Below are 23,335 nucleotides of genomic sequence, written 5' to 3'. Positions count from 1 at the left end.
AAAAATCACTGAAGCTGGAGATTCATATCTCCCTCACTAACTTTAAGCACCAGCTGTCAGAGCAGCTCACAGATCACTGCACCTGTACATATGCCATCTGTAAATAGCCCATCCAACTACCTCATCACCAAATTTATTTATTTGTTTGTTCCTTTGCACCCTTGTATCTCTACTTGCACATCACTGCAGTGTTTAATTGCTAAATTGTAATTATTTCACCACTATGGCCTATTTATTGCCTTTACCTCCCTTATCTTACCTCACTTGCACACACAGTATATAGACTTTCTTTCTACTGTGTTATTGACTGTATGTGTTTTCCATGTGTAACTCTGTGTTGTTATTTGTGTCGCACTGCTTTGCCTTGTCTTGGCCAGGTCGCAGTTGTAAATGAGAACTTGTTCTCAACTAGCCTACCTGAAATAAATAATAAATTCAAATAGAATATTGTATGAAACAGGCAAGGCAGACATACAACATAGAATGGCAAACCAAAGTGAAATATCAAGACCCAGAAAACAAGTGAACTATCTGACTCATACAGGCAACATGAAAACCAGCAGACACTTGCCCCAAAAAAGATTGGAGTTGCACATCCCTGGCAAAGGGTTTTCTCAAACATACTGTATGCTCTTCTGTTTGAAATCCCATTGTAATATCCGTAATACACCATAGCAACATATAGCCAAGCTTGTGATGGAAAAAACCTCAAAAAACATGTTCAGTCATTCGCTTCTAGTCTGAGCAAAGTCAATCATGAACTAAACCGTCAAGAGAGCAGTACTTGTCTGCATAGAATACTCACGTTCCCTTTCAAATAGTAGCTGGGTGCAAATATTTCCAAATGGAACATTTCTGCATACCAGAGTAATGAACAACCATGAATTGAGGCAGCTTGCCCATCGCCAGTGGCATTAGCATTAGTAGGTTCCAGAGGTAAGGCAGGCCAGGCAGGCCAGACACAGAGCTCAGTCCCACCTGATGTTGTGGCTTCCCTTTGCCGTCTCCGACTGGACAGACATGTGGCTCATGCTGCTGAGCTGAGAAGCACATGGCATAGCGGACACATCGCTAACATCACTGTCCAAGGATTTGGCAGTGTCTGAGCCTCTCAGCGTCTGCAGCTACAGGGGTGGAGGGAGAAATACATTGTGTTAGCCAAGACACTCAACATAATGTTGGAGAAATATATTATGTATTAGCCAAAACACTCAATATAGTGTTGTAGAAATACATTGCATTAGCCAAAACACTCAATAAAGTGTTGGAGAAATACGTTGTGTTAGCCAAGACACTCTATATAACATTCTATTCCACTTGCTAGGCCTAGACCAGAAGATATGAGCTATAGAAGCAATAGCCATTCCATAGTGTTATACTATGCATGTAATAATTGTAAGTATAACAGAAGTGAAGTCAATAATTATTCTGAATTATTGTTAAATACTCGTTTCTAATTGGCTTGAAGGACATTCTAGAGCATGTATTATAATGCCCTGCATTATTTTCCAGAATAATATTCTGGAAAACGTTACTTAATACTCAGCATCATAACACATTATGGCATAAGCATGTCATAATATGTCATAACAGCTGACATAACATGGTCATAACAGTATCTAGACCCATATATTGTGTTGTGTTACGTTTTTTTTCCCTTCCAAGAAGTTTGCTTTTAAAAAAAAGTTTGTTTCTTTAATCCTTTGTTGTAATTAATTATTTACAGTCATGTTTTTTAAAAATATTTTAAATAACTTTATGACACTGTCAAGAAGCATTATGACAATCATAATCGTACAAAACTGATGCCCTGCTCCTAAAATCTGCTCCTGCATTCATTAGCAACAGAGCATTGGGGTAGGTACATGTCTGACATCAATTTGTGATCAATTGCAATGATAATTGAATATGGTCAATTTCAGAAAATAACATAAACATACTGTTGACAGGTAGGCTATGGTGTAATGGAACTTTTTGCCTTGTGTAGTAGGTTTAGTAGGTTTTGACACTCTTATGTAGGTGTCTGACTGGACCAGCCATAAAATAACACAATATATGTCTCAACAGGTCTAAATATATGTGTCATGACAGTGTTATGACCATATTATGACATGTTATGACCCTCCCACTCTGTCTGCCGAATTCTTTCTCTTTGCTCGTTTCCTTAATAGGATGTCGGTGGGAGGAGCCGGAAGGGTTGTCAACGAAATGGGACACACCTGTGCCCGATTTGGGGCACTCGGCTGAGAGTCAGACTCGGCCGTCGTCATATGGCCGAGTCTGGGCCGCCTTCGGAACTATTACTTATGGCTAGGATGCGGGGATTGAGCTCGGGCTGATTCCGAAGTTATCTGTCCCAAATGTATTACTTGGCGCACGGGACGATTGGGGCTACTCTCTGGCAGATGACGACACGGGCTGATTTTTTACTATTTTGATAATTTGATAATTTGTACAAGGCAATTGATAAGCATGAAAAACTTTGTGGATGGAACTTCCCGAATGGTGCAGCGGTCTAAGACACTGGACAGCAGTGCAAACTGTGTTTCTACAGGATTTTATCTAACAAAACGACACTACATGTTATAGCTGGGACCCTTTGGATGACAAATCAGAGGACGAAAATCCAGAAAATCACATTGTGTGATTTTTAAGTAATTCATTTGCATGTTCAAATTAAATGTAATTAAATACATATATGCAAATGTATTCATTTATGTGAATATTTCATGTTTATTGATAATCATTGACATTGATAATCATTGATAATCATTTTGACCTAGATATACTACTGAACTAACCAGAGGCACTTTTAGGGTTTAGTGTTCTTGTAACAGAAACGCTTGTTTGACATGCTCTTATTATTTTTCTTCTTCCTAACCCTGCTCTAAAACCTTTGAGCTAGAGACACCAAATTAACATTACAGACTGCTTCAGACTACAATAGCTGAGAAATGTTTTTCTACTTTTCAAACCATAGAAATATATGCATTCAAATCAATGCATTCCAATGAAAATTTCTATGTGGAAATGTCCATTCCCAACTCCTCCCACACCTTCTATGCTAGACTCACCATACCTTTACCACTCCCACTGTGTGTGTGTGTGTGTGTGTGTGTGTGTGTGTGTGTGTGTGTGTGTGTGTGTGTGTGTGTGTGTGTGTGTGTGTGTGTGTGTGTGTGTGTGTGTGTGTGTGTGTGTGTGTGTGTGTGTGTGTGTGTGTGTGTGTGTTGGCGGATAACCTCGCTGATAGCTACTCTAGTAAAAGTGAGATTGCAAGTGATTATAAATGTGTGCACAACAAACTTCCGGTGGCCTTTTGTCAGAGATGCAAGGTTAGTTCCTAGTACCGTCTCAAAAGTCCAATATCTATAATACATTTCTGACAACTTGCCTCTGATCATCAAAATGCTTAATTACATGGGTTTACCCAACCGAGGACACTCAACTAAGGCACAGGAAAGCCTAAAAGCATCGCTAACAAAGAAAGACAACGAGCCAACTAAGACCAGTGACGGTACATCCAACTCTGCCATAATGAAGGCTCTGAATCAACAACAAACTTCGATGCAATGTTCAAACAAGCAGTTAAGGAATCCCTGGAGGAACTGCTTTCTGGAGAAATTAAATCACTTAAATATATGGTAGAAGCCTCCAAAACGTCTATCTTAAAACTCTCAAACAACATAACATCTGTCACATGCAAGTCTCTGGAGCGATGCTGTGAAGAGATGCAGGTTAGCACAAGGACTGCTACAGACGACATAGCCACCTGCCGAGAAGCAGTGATGCAACTGAGGGAGAAAATTATGTGCTTGAAGACAGAGAGAGGAAACTGAACATACTTATGGTGGGCCTGGATGAAACCGCGGAGGGTTCTGACCCAAAAGGTTTTCTCCAGGAGAATCTACCAAAATGGATACTGTTGCTAAAATGAAACCACACTGAAGATGAAATCCTTTGACTACATCAAACGACAGATGACAGCAAGAAGACTTTGCCCATTCCTGACATACCCAGCCATCCTGGAGATCAGGAAAAATAGAACACTTCTTGAATTCCATACTGTAAAAGAAGCAGAGGCATGCCTTGCAGCTGAGGACAACTACAAGAGAAGGAGCCCAGTCGTCGCAAACAATTCCTCCAGATTCTTCCCACTGCAGACTAAGTAGCTAATGTTACCCATGTTTATTTGTTATTCAGCTACATAACTTAGTTAATTTGGTATGAGGGGCCTGGTTGATTTGTTAACTTGCTTGACTTGGTTGTTGTCATTCTAGTTATACAGTATTGCTTAACTGCAGCTGCCGCGTATTCATGTCATGTTGGATAAAGACAAGTGACTGACATAATGGGACTGACTTGCGACGTGCGTCGCTGCTTGAGAGCCTCCTCCTGATGTTAGTGAATTTGAGTTCATTCCAGGCAAAGAGAATAGTTGAAGCTATAGATTTCCTCAATTGTGGGTGGTTACTGTTTTTGTTTCTATTATTGTTAAAACCTTTGTCAGAGTTTGTTCACAAATGTGTATAACGGTGTATAAAAATATATTTTCCTGTTTATATTGAAATAGGTGATTTTTATTTAATTTCTTGATAAACAAATTATACAATTATCCATACATTCTATATTTATGTGTTCCTCACTCAGCCACTAAGAAAATAAAAGGTGTCTGTAGTGATGCACTGAAATGCAGTGTCTTAGACCGCTGAACCAGGGTCTATAGTGACGCCTCGAGCACTGAGATGCAGTGTCTTAGACCGCTGAACCAGGGTGTCTGTAGTGACGCCTCTAGCACTGAAATGCAGTGCCTTAGACCACTGAACCAGGGTCTGTAGTGACGCCTCCAGCACTGAGATGCAGTGTCTTAGACCGCTGAACCAGGGTGTCTGTAGTGACGCCTCTAGCACCCAAGATGCAGTGCCTTAGACCGCTGAACCAGGGTGTCTCTAGTGACGCCTCTAGCACTGAGATGCAGTGCCTTAGACTGCTGCGCCACTTGGGAGCCCTATTAGATCTTACAACAATACCAACTTGTTATGGGAGGAGACTTAAGTGATGTCTTTTAGCCTCAGACAATATTAGAAAAACACCTAGTCCATGCTTCACTTTTTAGTTTGAAATAGCCTTTGATAGGCAAGAATGGAACAATTTATTTTGTGTTTTGGAGTCCTTTGGTTTTGGTAAAGGATTTATCTCCGTGTTAAAAACATTGTACTCTGCAACACGAGCAGTTGTGCAGACGGGAAACATTATATCCAAGACTTTCTGTTTACAACGTTTCACAAAACAAGGATGTCCATTATCACCAACGCCCTTTGCCCTGTCTTTGGAGCCCCTTGTTCAAGCGATTAGATTGGACCCACCTATTTCACCAATCAATATAAAAGTTACGCAGCATAAAGTGTCACTATGCTGATGACATAGTAGTTATCAGACCTTTCAAATATCCTTCCACAGATTGTGAAATTATTTTATGTTTTTGGTTCATTCTTTGATATGAAATAAACTAGGAAAAAGATGTAATGGTGCCCCTAAATAGCCCTGTGAAACAGCTTACTTTGCCTGCTGCATCTCCAGTGCAGTAGCATGAGGCAGACTTTATTTATTTGGGCGTATGCATACCAACCAAATTTTCCCAAGTTTGTAGAAGGAACTATGTCAAACTAAAAGAGGAGATCACCTCTGATTTGCAGAGATGGTCCTCTCTAAAAATCTAATTACAAGGTAAGATTGCTATAGTAAAAATGAACGTACTGGGTCGACTAAATGTTATTTTCTCTATGCTGCCTATACCTCCTCCTCCAAAATACTTTGAGGAATTAAAGTCAATGACCAAAAATGGTTAATCCAACAATGGTTAATCCTACTCAACACATTTGGCAGTGATTACAAACATCACACATCACACTTCCGTGTTGTCGTGTTGCTGTGCTGTTGTTTACTTTTAATAACCGTTTCATCAAAACTGTGCACTTAACACATTTACCAAAGTCTTAGTTTTTAAATAAAACATTTGACCAAGTGCCTTTAACTGAATAAGGATTCTATGAGACTATCGGTATCTTTAAATGATTCCTATCAAAACATCCAACAGGATCATAATGGGAGCATACTCAACTATGATCAATTTCCACCACTGTACCCCTCTACTAGCTTGAACTAGAAAATGGCTGCTCATTGTTGGACTCCAGGTGAGCGTAAATGGCTGCTCATTGTTGGACTCCAGGTGAGCGTGAATGGATGTGTGTCAGAACCAGAAATAAAGAAAATAATAATTCTCGGCGCGCCTGCCTTCTTCCCCTGTGTCCGGACTTAAGACCTTCAAATCGTTTTGAGCCCATGTACCAGCTGTCTTCTGCCAGGGACTTGGATGTTCCCTCCATGGCTCAAATCAAATCAAAGTTTATATGTCACGTGCGCCACATACACCTTACAGTGAAATGCTTACTTACAGGCTAACCAATAGTGGAAAAAAGGTATTAGTTGAACAAGTAAAGAAATAAAAACAGTAATAAATACAGTGAAAAATAACAGAAGTGAAGCTACAACAGTAGCTATCTAAGCTAATATACAGGCATCAGTTAGTTGGGCTGATTGTGGTAGTATGTACAGTTGAAGTCGGAAGTTTACATACACCTTTGAAAATACATTTAAACTCAGTTTTTCACAATTCCTGACATTAAATCCTAGTCTTAGATCAGTTAGGTTGACGACTTTATTTTAAGAATGTGAAATGTCAGAATAATAGATTATTTATTTCAGCTTTTATTTCTTTCATCACATTCCCAGTGGGTAGACATGTTGCTTCAATATATCCACAATTTTCCTTTCTCATGATGCCATCCATTTTGTGTTGTGCACCTGTCCCTCCTGCAGCAAAGCACCCCCACAACCGGATGCTGCGACCCCCTTGCTTCACGGTTGGGATTGTGTTCTTCAGCTTGCAAGCCTCCCCCTTTTTCCTCCAAACATAACGATGGTCATTATGGCCCAACAGTTCTATTTTTGTTTCATCAGACCAGGGGACATTTCTCCAAAAAGTATGATCTTTGTCCCCATGTGCAGTTGCAAACCGTAGTCTGGCATTTTTATGGCGGTTTTGGAGCAGTGGCTGCTTACATTCTGAGGGCCTTTCAGGTTATGTCGATATAGGACTCGTTTTACTGTAGATATAGATACTTTTTTACCTGTTTCCTCCAGCAACTTCCCAAGTTCCATTGCTGTTCTGGGATTGATTTGCACTTTTACGTTCATCTCTAAAAGACAGAACACGTCTCCTTCCTGAGCGGTATGACAGCTGCGTGGTCCCATGGTGTTTATACGTGTGTACTATTATTTGTACAGATGAACCTAGTACCTTCAGGCGGTTGGAAATAGTTCCTAAGGATGAACCAGACTTGTGGAGGTCTACAATTTATTTTCTGAGGTCTTGGCTGATTTCTTTTGATTTTCCCATGATGTCAAGCAAAGAGGCACTGAGTTTGAAGGCACTCCAATTGACTCAAATGATGTCAATTAACCTAACAGAAGCTTCTAAAGCCATGACATAATTTTCTGGAATTTAGTGTATTTAAACTTCTGACCCACTGGAATTGTGATGCAGGGAATTATAAGTGAAATAATCTGTCTGCAAACAAATGTTGGAAAATTTGCTTGTGGCATGCACAGTAGATGTCCTAACCAACTTGCCAAAACTATAGTCTGTTAATATAGTCTGTTAATTAACAAGACATTTGTGGAGTGGTTGAAAAACACATTTGAATGACTTCAACCTACGTGTATGTAAACTTCTGACATCAACTGTATGTGGTAGTAGAGTAGGGGCCTGAGGTCATACACTTAATATGTTGTGAATGTATTTTAATGGGGATCCATAATAAATACAAATACCTCAAAGCTGATTTGGAATGATAAAAAGCTACGTATTCGATATGATACTCTTACGAGATTAAAGAGAACAGGAGGTTTGTTTGACTACGAAGTATATTACTTGTCTACCAAAATAAAATCCTTGAGTATGGTTCGATGATTCTATTGCAGGTTCTTGGAGAGGCATAGATGAAGAACTTATTGCAACCATAGTCTTACAAATTTCTGGTATTAAGGTAATTAGAGCAACTCACTAAAAGTATGGTGCTACGCTGAGAAATATATAGGCAACATGAACAAGCTCTCTGAATCTACTCCTACATGCATAACCATAACCTGCTGACAAATAATAGGCCTTTTGTGTACCTATTGTGGGCGGATAAGGGTGTGCATAACTTGCGAGACATGTATAATGATAAAGGGCAAATACCTATCCAGGACCTCAAACAAATGTATTCAAGCCGATTCCTACTCCAATCTGTGATAGATGCATGAAAGTACAGTGGTGCGAAAAGTGCAAATCAATCCCAGAACAACACCAAAGGACCATCTGAAGATACTGGAGGAAACGGGTACAAATGATCTATATCAACAGTAAAACGAGTCCTATATCGACGTAACCTGAAAGGTCGCTCAGCAAGGAAGAAGCCACTGCTCCAAATCCGCCATAAAAAGCCAGACCACGGTTGGCAACTGCAAATGGGGACAAAGATCACACTTTTTGGAGAAATGTCCTCTGGTCTGATGAAACAAAAATAGAACTCTTTGGCCATAATGACCATCATTATGTTTGGAGGAAAAAGGGGGAGGCTTGCAAGCCGAAGAACACCGTCCCAACCGTGAAGCACGGGGGTGGTAGCATAATGTTGTGGGGGTACTTTGCTGCAGGAGGGACAGGTGCGCTGCACAAAAATTATGGCATCATGAGAAAGGAAAATTACGTGGATAGATTGAAGCAACATCTCAAGACATCAGTCAGGAAGTTAAAGCTTGGTCGCAAATGGGTCTTCCAAATGGACAATGACTCCAAGCATACTTCCAAAGTTGTGGTAAAATGGCATAAGGACAACAAAGTCAAGGTATTGGAGTGGCCATCACAAAGCCCTGACCTCAATCCCATGGAAAATTTGTGGGCAGTACTGAAACATCACAAAGCCCTGACCTCAATCCCATGGAAAATTTGTGGGCAGTACTGAAAAATCTGGTAACATTTCACATTCTTAAAATCAAGTGGTGATCCTAACTGACCTAAGACAGGGAATTTTACAAGGATTAAATGTCAGGAATTGTGAAACTGATTTTAAATATTATTGGCTAAGGTGTAATGGTCCTGTGTGAAGCTGGTGTAGAGAGTCAGGTGCAGGGCAGCATATATAAGTAATCAACGTACTTTACTCAAAATACACATATACAAAGCAATATAGCGAGCCCACAATAACGGACCGATTTACAACGAACAATCACTCACAAACAAACATGGGGGGAACAGAGGGTTAAATAATGAATAAGTAATTGGGTGAGTGAAATCAGGTGTGTAAGACAAAACAAATGGAAAATGATTGTGGATCGGCGATGGCTAGAAGGCCTGCAACGTCGACCGCCGAACGCCGCCCGAACAAGGAGAGGGACCGACTTCGGCGGAAGTCGTGATATAAGGTTTATGTAAACTTCTGACTTCGGAAGTTTATATATATATATACACACATACAGTACCTTCAGAAAGTTTTCACTCCCCTTGACTTTTTATACATTTTGTTGTGTAACAAATTGGGCTTAAACTGTATTTAACTGGCATTTTTTTGTCAATCATCCACACACAATACTCATGTCAAAATAGAAAATAAAATAAAACACTCATATCTTGAATCACCTTTGGCAGCGATAACAGCTATGAGTCCATCTGGGTAAGCCTAAGAACTTTGCATATCTTTATTGTACAATATAAAAATTCTTCAAGCTCCGTCAAGTTGGTTGTTGATCATTGCTAGACATTCATTTTCAAGTCTTGCCATTAGATTTTGAAGCCAATTTAAGTCAAAATTCTATCGAGGCCACTCAGGAACATAACATTCAATGTCGTCTTGTTAAACAACTCAAGTGTATATTCGGCCTAGTGTTTTATGTTATTGTCCTGCTGAAAGGTGATTTTGTCTCCCGTTGTCTGGTGGAAAGCAGACTGAACAGGCTTTCCTCTAGGATTTTTCCTGTGCTTTTTATAGAGGTTAATGATGACAAGTGTCACGCCCTGGTCTAAGTATTTTGTGTTTTTCTTCATGTATTGGGTCAGGCCAGGGTGTGGCATGGGGTTTTTGTATTGTGGTGTGTTTTGTCTTGGGGTTTTGGTGTGTATGTATTGGGATTGTAGCTAGTGGGGTTATCTAGCAAAGTCTATGGCTGTCTGGAGTGGTTCTCAATCAGAGGCAGGTGTTTATCGTTGTCTCTGATTGGGAACCATATTTAGGCAGCCATATTCTTTGAGTTTGTCGTGGGTGATTGTCCTTAGTGTCGTTGTTCCTAGCTCTTTGTTTATTTACACAAGTATAGGCTGTTTCGGGTTTTCGTTACGTTCTTTGTTTTGTAGTGTTTTGTGTTTATTCGTGTTTCACATTGTTCATTAAACATGGATCGCAATCTACACGCTGCATTTTGGTCCGACTATCCTTCACACCTAGAAAACCGTAACAGAATCACCCACCACCAACGGACCAAGCGGCGTGTCAACAGGCAGGAGCAGCCCAAAGAGGAGATGCGCAATAAGGATTTCTGGACATGGGAGGAAATCTTAAACAGAGAAGGACCCTGGGCTCAGCCTGGAGAATATCGCCGCCCCAAAGAAGAACTGGAGGCGGAAAAGCGGGGAGGCGCCGGTATGAGGAGGCAGCACGGCGACTCGGAAGGAAGCCTGAGAATCAGCCCCAAAAATGTATTGGGGGGGGGGGGCTCAGGGAGAGTGTGGCAGAGTCAAGAGTCAGACCTGAGCCAACTCTCCCTGTTTATCGTGAGGAGCCAAGGAGGAGACCAGAACCAGAGCCGGTGTTGGAGGTGAGCGAAGCAGAGACTGTGAAGGAGTTAATGGGGAAATTGGAGGAGAGAGAAATGAGGGAGTTGCTGTGTTGGTGCTTTTTGCATGGAATTCGCCCGACGGAACGTGTCGGGGATTTGATGGCACCTGGGTTAGCGCTCCATACTCGTCCTGAGGTGCGTGTTAGTCGGCTGGTGAAGTTGGTGCCAGCCTCACGCACCAGGCCTCCTGTGCACATCCCTAGCCTTGCACGTCCTGTGCCAGCACTGCTCTCAAGATCTCCAGTACGCCTTCACGGTCTAGCCCATCCTGTGCCACCTCCACACTCCAGCCCTCCGGTAGCAGCTCCCCGCACCAGGCTTCCTGTGCGTGTTCTCGGTTCAGTACCACCGGTACCAGCACCACGCATCAGGCCTACAGTGCGCCTCGCCTCTCCAGTGCTGCTGGATTCTCCTGCCTGTTTAGCGCAGCCAGAGCCTTCCTCCTCTCCTGCGCTGCCGGAGTCTCCCGCCTGTTCAGCGCTGCCAGAGCCTTCCTCCTCTACAGCGCTGCCGGAGTCTCCCGCCTGTTCAGCGCTGCCAGAGCCTTCCTCCTCTACAGCGCTGCTGGAGTCTCCTGCCTGTTCAGCGCAGCCAGAGCTGCCAGCCTGCATGGAGCAGCCTGAGCCGTCAGTCTGCATGGAGCAGCCAGAGATGTCAGTCTGCATGGAGCAGCCCGAGCTGCCAGTCTGCAAGGAGCTGCCAGTCTGCAAGGAGCTGCCAGTCTGCAAGGAGCTGCCAGTCTGCACGGAGCTGCCAGTCTGCACGGAGCTGCCAGTCTGCAAGGAGCTGTCAGTCTGCAAGGAGCTGCCAGTCTGTAAGGAGCTGCCAGTCTGCAAGGAGCTGCGAGTCTGCACGGAGCCGCCAGAGCTGCCAGTCTGTAAGAAGCCGCCAGAGCTGTCAGCCTACATGGAGCAGCCAGAGCCGCAAGCAATAACATGATGCAGCCGCCACTACCCTTGAAAATATGTGGAGTGGTACTCAGTGATGTGTTGAGTTGGATTTGCCCCAAACATAACGCTTTGTATTCAGGACAAAAAGTTAATTTCTTTGACATTTTTTTGCAGTACAATTTCAGTGCTTTGTTGCAAACAGGATACATGTTTTGGAATATTTGTATTCTGTACAGGCTTCCTTCTTTTCACTCTGTCATTTAGGTTAGTATTGTGGAGTAACTACAATGTTGTTGATCCATCCTCAGCCATTAAACTCTGTTTTAAAATCACCATTGGTCTAATGATGAAATCCGTGAGCTGTTTCCTTCCTTTACAGCAACTGAGTTAGGAAGGAGGCCTGTATCTTAGTATCTGGGTGTATTTATACGTAATTAACAACTTCACCATGCTCAAAGGGATATTCAGTGTCTACTTTTTTTTTACCCTACTAATAGGTACCCTTCTTTGCAAGGCATTGGAAAACCTGCCACAGTCCAAAAGGTGAGGGCGTACTCCGCAGCTGTCTGAGCAACCTGCTAGAGTTGGAGAAGTTTCTTACCTCCCTCTCTGCCCACTGGAGGATGGTCGAAGACCGCCCTGAACAGAGCCATGAACCTCACAAAGGAAACCAGCTCCTCCTCTCCTCTCCTCTCTTCCAGACGGCCATAGCCCACTCCAATGCCTGCCTGGTGAGCAGGGAAATTACCGTGGCAATCTTGGACCTCTCAGTGGTGGGGGCTCCCATCTGATGGGCAAAACAGAGGGAGCACTGGAGTAGGAAGCCACGACATTGGGATGGAGTACCGTCATACTTCTCTGAATAGGACAGTCAGACATTGCTGACCTAGGGGGACGGCTGGGTAGGCTGGAGGACTGACTCCCTGTGACGACCCATGGTAGGAGGCCCTCTGATAGGGGTATGGAGAGCCTCGCTGAGGGTTTTAAGGCGGTGGAGAAAGTGGAGGACATCCACCATGGCCGTACCCAGTTCCGCCAGCTGGGCGTGGTGTTGGTGGAGTAGATGACCCTGTTCGTTGACAGTCTGGAAGATGGTTTTATCTTCTGCTACTTCCATATTGTGAGGCAGTATTCTGTCACGAATATGCAGGGAGTGATGAAAGGTAAATTGATGACGAAATGCATTGAAAGGTAAATTATCAAAACAGGAGGTGCCTACTGATTATGACAACAAACCAATACTGCCTGATTACTGAGGCTACTGAGGGCTAAATAAAGGGAATGTAATATAGATGATGATGAAGCCCAGGTGTGCATAATGATGGGGAGCGGGTGTGCATAATGATGGTTTCCAGGACTGGTGGTTAGTAGACAGGTGACGTCAAGCGCTGGAGAGGGGGAGCGGGAGTAGGCGTGACTTCATTGCACACAGAGTGATTCCATGCAACTTATTATGTGACTTGTTAATTAAACACATTTTTACTCCTGTACTTATTTGTAAAAAAAAATCTAAAAACTACATTTCACTTTGACATTATGGGTTATTGTGTGTAGTTCAGTGACACAAATCTAAATGTAATCCATTTTGAATTCACTGTGTAACAAAACAAAATCTTGAAAATGTCAAGGGGTGTGAATGCTTTCTGAAAGCACTGTACATTATAAACACTAATTGATCAGAATAGGCCATCCAGAAGAGCAAGATATCTGTTAAACATGGCTAGAATATTATTAATATCAAACAATAAAAATAATGAGCATCTGTCATTTCTGCATTTATCAGTCAAAATGTATCCTTCCTTTCCATATCTTCTCCCCCATTTTCTCTCTTTTCATCCCTTCCTGCCCACTACTCTCTCTCCCTCTTTATTTCCTTTCTCTCTCTCCTGTGTGAGAAAGTCAGGCGGCAAGTAACACTTCTCTCCCCCATGAACTAGCTAACCTTACCTAGCTAGCTAGTAGACTTGCTAAAAACAGCATGTCACCTCAATGAAGTCTCAATTTCTGCACATCAAATTGTTCCTAAGAACCTGAGTATTAAACGTAGATAATCAATTTTATTTTATTTTTACCAAATCGATAGAGTGAGACAGGGTGACAGAGAGAGCAGTGAGAGAGAACATCTCCGCCACAGCCAAGCAGAACGCCCCACTCTTTCCCTCAGTTAGATAACGGTGGCAAGCTAGTTAAACAACTTGATAGCCACCTACTCGCTGTAAATCTACAATCGGTTCAACAATTCAGCATGAAATCTTGATAGCAGCATTGCAAGATGTTCCCAAGAATCTTAGACATGTAATGACATACATTTTTTTCAGGTTCTTCAAATGTACAGTACATGGTCAAACCATGTAGATGAAAGCTTGCTTACCTTCTCACTCAGGCACTTTATTTGCTTTCTCCAGAAAACTCCTTTCAGATGTCAGTCAACTTGTATACTTCGAGTTGGTACTCAAATCATTTATGATTGGATAAGATAACACCTCCCGAAATGGACGAATGTGAAAAGCAGTATTTTCAGGAGAGTGCAAGAAGTGGTTGTCAGAAGCGTCAAACCACTCTGGCCTCTCTCTATGGCCATGTGTCCCTTCCAGGTGTGTATATGCTACATCCATACCCATTGAATACAGTCTGCATTTACATTCCAGACGTAGAGATTGAATCAATGACTATATATTTTGTTTAGGTACCAGGTTCTTAGGAAGACATGTTTTCTCAACCACGTCGCAATTCATTAATAAGTATTATAGGGGATTACTTTGATTAAAAACATGTTTTTCAATGCTATTTATGGTATATGGTCCGGAAAGCAGAACTTGATGGTATGGACTCGTATTGTGACGGCCCTGAATTTGTCTGAACCATCTCAGTGCTTCTCCTTCCAATAGGGCGCTTCCCCATTCATTCCCAATTAAATCGCCATCATCAGCTGCGCAAAAGTGGGGTTGTGATGGTGGTGCGAATGAGGATGTGTTCAACCCTCAGTTCTGAAGCTTCTTTACTTGTTTTGTTGTATTTAAAAGTGTGCTTTGTAGCCTTGTCTCAAGTTTAACCAGGATCGGATCCACTCATTGCTTCTTTTGGACTGGACTACACATCTCAGTTGGTCTCTGCTGGTTCTTCATGGCGTTTCTCCTCTGTTGGCAGATTGGATTGTCTGACTGACCGACTACAACTTTATTGCAGAAGCTATTTAATTTGTTTTAGTGTGATGTATACCATGATTTATGTGGTCAGTTGTAGTTGAAGACGTATTGAGATTTGATACTCTTTATGTTTGTGTGGTAAAAGAGTTTGATATTTTGATTGTATGATTGAGACTGGGTTTATGCTACACTTTATGAACGGACAAACATTGCATGACTAAGGTCACTTGAGTTCCCTGAACTCCTTTACCGGGCTGGACTCTTTAAGGCCCGAGGTACAGAGCTCATTATTTGTTATAGTATTATGTGTTTGTGATCATTTGTTGGTAATACAACCCACACAAAATAATACATTTATTTGATGTTATTTACAATGGTTTAAGGTTTATGAAAAGTGTATGTCCATCCTGACTTTTACATGAGTTCTTTGTATTGGTGTAGACCTGATGGACCAGACGAGACTCATTCCCTCCCAAACCAAAAGGAGAAACCTATATTTTCTCTGGTAGGCACAACCTACCTGGCATCCATACAAACAATAACCTCAAGTCAAAACTGTTACAGTATGCCAAGGTAAGAGGATTTGAAGACAGAGAGAAACCTTTCTGATAGTTGAATTCATGCAGGCTCGGAGTGTTCACTAAATATTGTCCACTAAATATTGTCCACTAAATATTGTAGAAACATTTTTTTTTAAATGACAACATTTGCATTCCATGGTTTAAACAGAGGTTGAATCAATTACTGTATTGGAAAGAGCCAAATCAATCTTAGTGCTGTCTGTAATGTCAAATCTAACCTTAACCCGAAGCAACAAGCTTTTCAACACAAATTTTAAAAAACAACTCTTACCTTGGATGGATCCTTCAAAGCACCTGTAGAAGAAAAGAATTGGAGGAAATAGATTATTACCAATATCATCACTTCAGCTACCACCTGATAAGGATACCAGCTACCACCTGATAAGGATAGATGAGATATTTGTTTGTCATGTAAAGTTTTATCCAGTCAGTAACCATGCCCACGTGAGCATAGACATTATGCCAAAAGGATGGAACACCCCTTTTTCCAGAGTGCCTATAAAAGGACTCCTAACGAAATGTACATTAGACCAAAACATGCCGGGTTGCTGCCAGTGTGGAAAGTGGTCTTAGCTGTACCCTGAATAATCACCCATTGAGACAAGAAATCGTGGAGCTGTGGCTACACGTGTAATATGGTTAGACTCTACCAGAGCAGAAAAGGGTAAGAAACAGGGAAGAAGACTAGACATGCGTCGCCTGCAGCTCTGCATGTAACGTAGTCTAGGAAACTGGACCGAAGACGAGAAAAGAAGAACATTTCCCTATCAAACGACCATATCCAGTCTAACGAACACTGCCAGAACAAAGTAAACTACTACTACAACTACTAAGGACATGGTGACCTCTGGTGGACACTTAAAAAAATATAGGAGAGCCGCAAACTAGGAGCTCAGATGCAAAAATGTAATAGCCTAATGTTCAACGTTTCGACAGACAAGCTGTCTTCATCAGGGTATAATGACAAACAGAGGTGACTAGTTTATATAGTGTCAAAAGACACACACACATACAGGTGTCTGTAATCATGGCTGGGTTTGGCTTGATATCATTAATTCATTCTCATATTAAAATAGCATACAAAGAACTGGGCCGACGGAAGGGCGGCAGTGGCCGCCGGCACGCGCACCAACGAGATGCCCCACCCGACAGGGTTCGAAGAACCGACTACTAGAGGCACCCGACAGGGTTCGAAGAAACGACTACTAGAGGCAGGGGACTGAGTGTCTTTTTAATTTATCAAGCAAGATATTGAGCCCTGCCCATGTCTCCTTGTTTAACCCTTTATTATATTTGTGCCTGCAACTAGGTGCAACGATTTTGATGTTAAGGTAGACATGTTTAAGTGTTTTAGAAAAATCCGTTGAAGGGAATACTTTAGCTGCCCCAATCGTGATATTTCTACTGAACATGTAGTTTGCTCACCTGCACTTACTCCGACTCCTTTTAGAAGTAAGAGTTATTTTGTACCTCCAGCTAATTGCAATCACTCTATTGAGACATATTGCATTATTATTCATAATTATGAGGATAACTATAATAATAAATGATCCACAACTATAATGATCACTATACTGATCACCATTACGATCACTATAAGGATAATTAAACTGATCACCACAATGATTACTATAATGATCACTATAATGATTACTATCATGATAAATGATCCATAACTATAAGGATCACTATAATGATAAATGATCCATAACTATAAGGATAACTATAATGATCACTATACTGATCACCATAAGGATCACTATAAGGATAATTAAACTGATCACCACAATGATTACTATAATGATCACCATAATGATCACTATAATGATAAATGATCCATATCTATAATCACTATAATGATAAATGATCCATAAGGTTAACTATACTGATCACTATAATGATCACTATACTGATCACTATAATGATACATGATCCATAACTATACGGATAACTATAATGATAAATGATCCATAACTATAAAGAGCACTACAATGATCACTGCAATAATCACTATAATGATTACTATAATGATAAATGATCCATAACTATAAGGACAACTATAACGATCACAATATGATCACTATAATGATTACTATAATTATAAATGATCAATAACTATAAGGATAACTACAATGATAAATGATCCATAACTGTAAGGATAACTATAATGATAAATGATCCATAACTATAACGATCACAATATGATCACTATAATGATTACTATAATGATAAATGATCTGTGACAAGAGATGAAAATAATCTACCCACTCCATCAAGCAATGGGGACAACAACACAGGGCATTCACGGGACCTCATGGAACCATGGACCGCACCTGCAGAAACTGGACAATAGGGGGAAGCAGAGGAAATACCTATCAGACTTCTCCCAGCTGACGCTTGACATACCACCTACGCCACCTTCAGTGGTAGAAACAACCAGCTGGTATGATTGAGTAGAATCAGCCAACAGTAACACGGAAGCAGCAATGTGAGAGTCAGTAGTGCATGACCTTAGATGGTAATAATAGGAAGCTTCCGTTTAACACACAGGCCTAAGGTTACGTAGGTCTACAGCACCAGTGGGAACTTCCCCTGTAAAAAGGTATATAAAGAGAACAGAGATCATAAGACAGTATGATCCTCGTTAACATATGAGACAGACTTCATATGGAGAATCATCATAGGTACATTTACTATTGCACTATACGCTTTTTGATAGACTAAAACAACATTTTGAGAACTGGATAATTTTGCTTAAGTACTTATTGGGTCACAATCTTGTGAACCTGACTGAGTCTCCGAAAAACAGAGGTCTAACCACCTCTTGATCAAATAGACAAAGCGGGCATTCGCATTTTTGACACCAGGAACCAGAGGTGATTAGCAATTCAAGGAAAAACAGCCAAGTACCAGTTACAATATATTGAGTCTATGCACAGTTGGAAGTGAATAGTATTAGGATATACACTTTTTGTTGGACTAGAACAATATTTTGAGAACTGGATCATTTTGCTTGAGTACTTATTGGGTCACTATCTGAAGAAACTGGTTGAATCTTGTGAACCCGACTGAGTCTCCGAAAAACAGAGGTCTAACCACCTCTTGATCACACAGGCAAAGGGGGCGTTCGCAATTTAGACACCAGGAACCAGATGTGATAGCTGTGAGAATACCAATTACAGAAAAGCGACCAAGGGCCTGAGCATTTAAGGTAATTTAACTATTTTTGCTATTTAGTCAATATTGTTAGAAGTGTTAATGCATTTAAAGTTTTGCAATATTATCTGGCATAGCTTAAAGCATTAAGGATTGATTGAACATTATTGTTGTATTGAGAAACTGTATAACCATTCAATTGTAATGATGTGTATAAGACAAAAAACAGAGTGACTTAATAAAAGCTTGAAACTTTGACAACTAGGCCAGATTAATGATCTGGAGAGCAAACGCCTCTGACACTCTCACGGAACAGAAAGTAACCCTGGTTATAGGTTAAAGTGATTGCACTAAAGAATATTTAATTGTGTGGACAATAATATATTTTTTAAGGGAGTCAAAACATACACCAATACTAGTTTCCGAGTGACTACTAGCTGACGAGCATAATAACTAATAGGAGTCGTTATTAGGTATTGATATATACATAGGTAAAGATAACTTGAAGGTAAGGAAATATAGGAGGAATCCATAACGCTTAATAATATTTAAATAGGAGTATATCTATCCAAGGCCTCATACTAGACCGGAAAATAAGGGAGTGACAACGTGAACGAAGGAACAAACCCAACTCACGCGAAGGGCCATTACGAAGAAATAGGAGTGTTGGTAGGGCCGCACGGCTAGGCCCTTGTTACACCGCAGTAACTAAAGTCCTAAAGTACTCTGTCCAGCCAGAGGACGGGGTAGAGGCTTTTGCTGCAGGTATTGGGCAAAAGTCAACACTGTGACAAATCCATAACTATTAGGATTTTTTATTTTACCTTTATTTAACCAGGCAAGTCAGTTAAGAACAAATTCTTATTTTCAATGATGGCCTAGGAAACTGTTAACTGCCTGTTCAGGGGCAGAACAACAGATTTGTACCTTGTCAGCTTGGGGGTTTGAACTTGCAACCTTCGGGTTCCTAGTCAAACGCTCTAACCACTAGGCTACCCTGCCGCCCGACGATCTATAATGATCACTATAATGATAAATGATCCATTACGATAAGGATAACTATAATGATCACTATAATGATACATTATCCATAACTATACATATAACTAGAATGATCAATATAATGATAAATGATCCATTACGATAAGGATAACTATAATGATCACTATAATGATACATTATCCATAACTATACATATAACTAGAATGATCAATATAATGACAAATGATCCATAACTATAAGGATAACTATAATGATCACTGTAATGATCACTATAATGATACAAAATCCATAACTATAATGATAACTACAATGATAAATGACCCATAACTATAATGATCACTATAATGATTACTATAATGATAAATGATCCATAACTATAACGATAACTATAACGATCACTATAATGACCACTATAATGACCACTATAATGATCATTATAATGACAAATAATCCATAACTATAATGATCACTATAATGATAAATGATCACTTTAATGATAAATAATCCATAAGTATAAGTATACCTATAATGATCACTATAATGATAAATTATTCCTAACTATAAGGATAACTATAATGATTACTATAATGATAAATGATCCATAAGTATAAGGATAACTATAATGATAAATTATTCATAACTATAACGATCACAATATGATCACTATAATGATTACTATAATGATAAATGATCCATAACTATAAGGATAACTGTAATGATAAATTATCCATAACTATAAGGATAACTATAATGATTACTATAATGATAAATTATCCATAACTATACATATAACTATAATGATCAATATAATGATAAATGATCCATAACTATAAGGATAACTATAATGATCACTGTAATGATCACTATAATGATCTTTAATCAATAACTATAATGATAACTACAATGATAAATGACCAATAACTATAATAATCACTATAATGATCATTATAATGATAAATGATCCATAACTATAATAATCACTATAATGATCACCATAATGATAAATGATCCATGACTATAATGATCACTATAATGATAAATAATCCATAACTATAAGGATACCTATAATGATCACTACAATGATAAATGATCCATAACTATACATATAACTATAATGATCAATATAATGATAAATGATCCATAACTATAAGGATAACTATAATGATTTATATAATGATAAATGATCCATAACTATAATGATCACAATAATGATAAATGATCCATAACTATAAGGATAACTATAATGATCACTTTAATAACTATACAGATAAATGATCCATAACTATAAGGATAACTATAATGATCACTATAATGATAAATGATCCATAACTATAAGGATAACTATAATGATCACTGTTAAGGCTAGGGCAGAATACTGCCCCCGTTGGTGAAATGCGTGCCCATAGTAAACAGAAAACAATCTGTAAAAAATTGCTAATATATGCAATTAGAAATTATTATTGAATAGAAAACACTCTAAAGCTTCTAAAACCGTTTAAATTATGTCTGTAAGTAAAGCAGAACTCTCAGGGCACTCATTCTCCCAAACTCTCTTGTCATCCAAAAAGTTGGCCCAACTTTGACGTCATCGCCCCCACCCTTCCCAAGCACCTACAGTCCTGGGACCAGTTCCTATGCCTTCAGCGCGGTGTCCGCTTTCAATGGGGCTTCTCATTGTGTGAATCACGCGCTCACGAGACTAATGACGGGCCGAATCCTTTCGGTCGCGCGAGAAAACAGGTTACTCTCACGCGCATTCTGCGCCTGTGGTGTCTTTCTTTCAAGATTGATTAAACGATGCGTGTGTTTCTCTTTGTCCTGAGAATTGCGGTGAAGCTATATAGCATGCTAACGCTGTGTTCTGAACCAAGTTTGACAAGTTTAGTCGACATATAATATGTAATTTCGACGTTTTGGTACGAACTAACTTTACTTTTTGGCTGCATTTCAACCGAAATATGTCGTGTTTGATAACCGAAAGACACAGACTTCAAAACTAAAGCTGTTTTTGGTAAGTATAAACCCTTCCAGGTCTTCTGATGGAAGAACAGCAAAGGTAAGGGAACATTTATGTGTTAAATTTGGGTTTCTGTGGACTCCGAGATAGAGGAGCCAAAATGCTAATTCCTGAGCGCCGACTCACATTATAGCCTAGTGAACGAAATCTGTAAAGTTAAAAATAAATGTAACACAGCTGTTTTATTAAGAAGAAGTGTATCTTTCTAAGTATATGTAGAACATGTATATTTAGTCAACGTTTATGATGTGTATTTCTGTTATCTGGCAGAGTTACCATAATTTCTCCAGGCATTGTTGTAGCATTTTTTAGCCATGACCTTCTATGTAAACCGTGATTTATGGATATAATTAGCATATTATTGAAAAAAACATAAATGTACTGTATAACATGTCCTATTCCTGTCATCTGATGAAGATTTTCAAAAGGTTAGTGAATTATTTTACTTTTAATCCTGCTTTTGTGATTGCATCTATTGTTCTACAAAATGGCTATGTAAATTAGCCTATCTTTGGTGGTGGTTTGACATAAATATGTGCTATGTTTTCGCCGTAAAACATTTTAGAAATCTGACTTGGTGGCTAGATGAACAAGGTGTTTATCTTTCATTTGAGCTATTGGACTTGTTAATGTGTGGAGATTAAATATTTCTAAGAATATCTTTTGCGTTCTGTGCGCTACTGTGTCAGTTGAGCAGTGGGGGGAGGTGCCCTAGCGGGACGTGTGGTGCCAAGTAGTTTTAATAACTATACAGATAAATGATCTATACAATATACAATATACAATAAATATAACTAATGATCAACTATCCATAACTATAATGATAACTATGATGATAATGATCCATAACTATAACCATAATGATAAATTATCCATAACGATAAATGATCCATAACGATAATGATAAATGATCCATAACGATAATGATACATTTTCCGTAAGCAAAGGGGGTGAATACTATATTTTTAAATTTTGAAGTAAATTTTTTCATTTCACTTCACCAATTTTGACTATTTTGTGTATGTCCATTACATGAAATCCTAATAAAAATAAATTACAGGTTGTAATGCAACAAAATAGGAAAAATGCCAAGGGGGGTGAATACTTTTGCAAGTATTGCAAAAGCTGTTATCGTTATGGATAATTTATCGTTATCATTATAGTTATTCGTAATTGTTATGGATAATTTATCGTTGACATAGTTATGGATCATTTATCATTATAGTTATCGTTATTAATCATTTATCATTATACTACAATGATAACTCTCTCTTCTCTGTATACATCAATGAGGTCGCTCTTGCTGCTGGTGAGTCCCTGATCCACCTCTACGCAGACGACACCATTCTGTATACTTCCGGCCCTTCTTTGGACACTGTGTTAACAACCCTCCAGGCAAGCTTCAATGCCATACAACTCTCCTTCCGTGGCCTCCAATTGCTCTTAAATACAAGTAAAACTAAATGCATGCTCTTCAAGCGATCGCTACCTGCACCTACCCGCCTGTCCAACATCACTACTCTGGACGGCTCTGACTTAGAATACGTGGACAACTACAAATACTTAGGTGTCTGGTTAGACTGTAAACTCTCCTTCCAGACCCATATC

At 39.8% G+C, this 23,335-nt stretch overlaps 1 protein-coding gene across 1 annotated transcript in view; it reads right to left on the bottom strand.

Annotated features, from left to right (window-relative positions):
• Positions 1–23,335, bottom strand: part of LOC109882913 (regulating synaptic membrane exocytosis protein 2-like) — a 63,353-nt gene that overhangs the window by 28,935 nt on the left and 11,083 nt on the right. The window contains exons 2-3 of the mRNA XM_031789194.1: positions 15,824–15,846; positions 979–1,124 (exon numbers count right to left, since the gene is read on the bottom strand). Coding sequence (XP_031645054.1) covers positions 979–1,058 — 80 coding nt within the window. The 5' untranslated portion in view covers positions 1,059–1,124; positions 15,824–15,846. The remainder of the gene's footprint in view (positions 1–978; positions 1,125–15,823; positions 15,847–23,335) is intronic.

Source organism: Oncorhynchus kisutch, linkage group LG14 (assembly GCF_002021735.2).
Source record: "Oncorhynchus kisutch isolate 150728-3 linkage group LG14, Okis_V2, whole genome shotgun sequence".
Classification (NCBI taxonomy): domain Eukaryota; kingdom Metazoa; phylum Chordata; class Actinopteri; order Salmoniformes; family Salmonidae; genus Oncorhynchus; species Oncorhynchus kisutch.
Note: the sequence above shows the minus strand (reverse complement) of the source record. Positions and strands in the feature narration are given on the sequence as shown.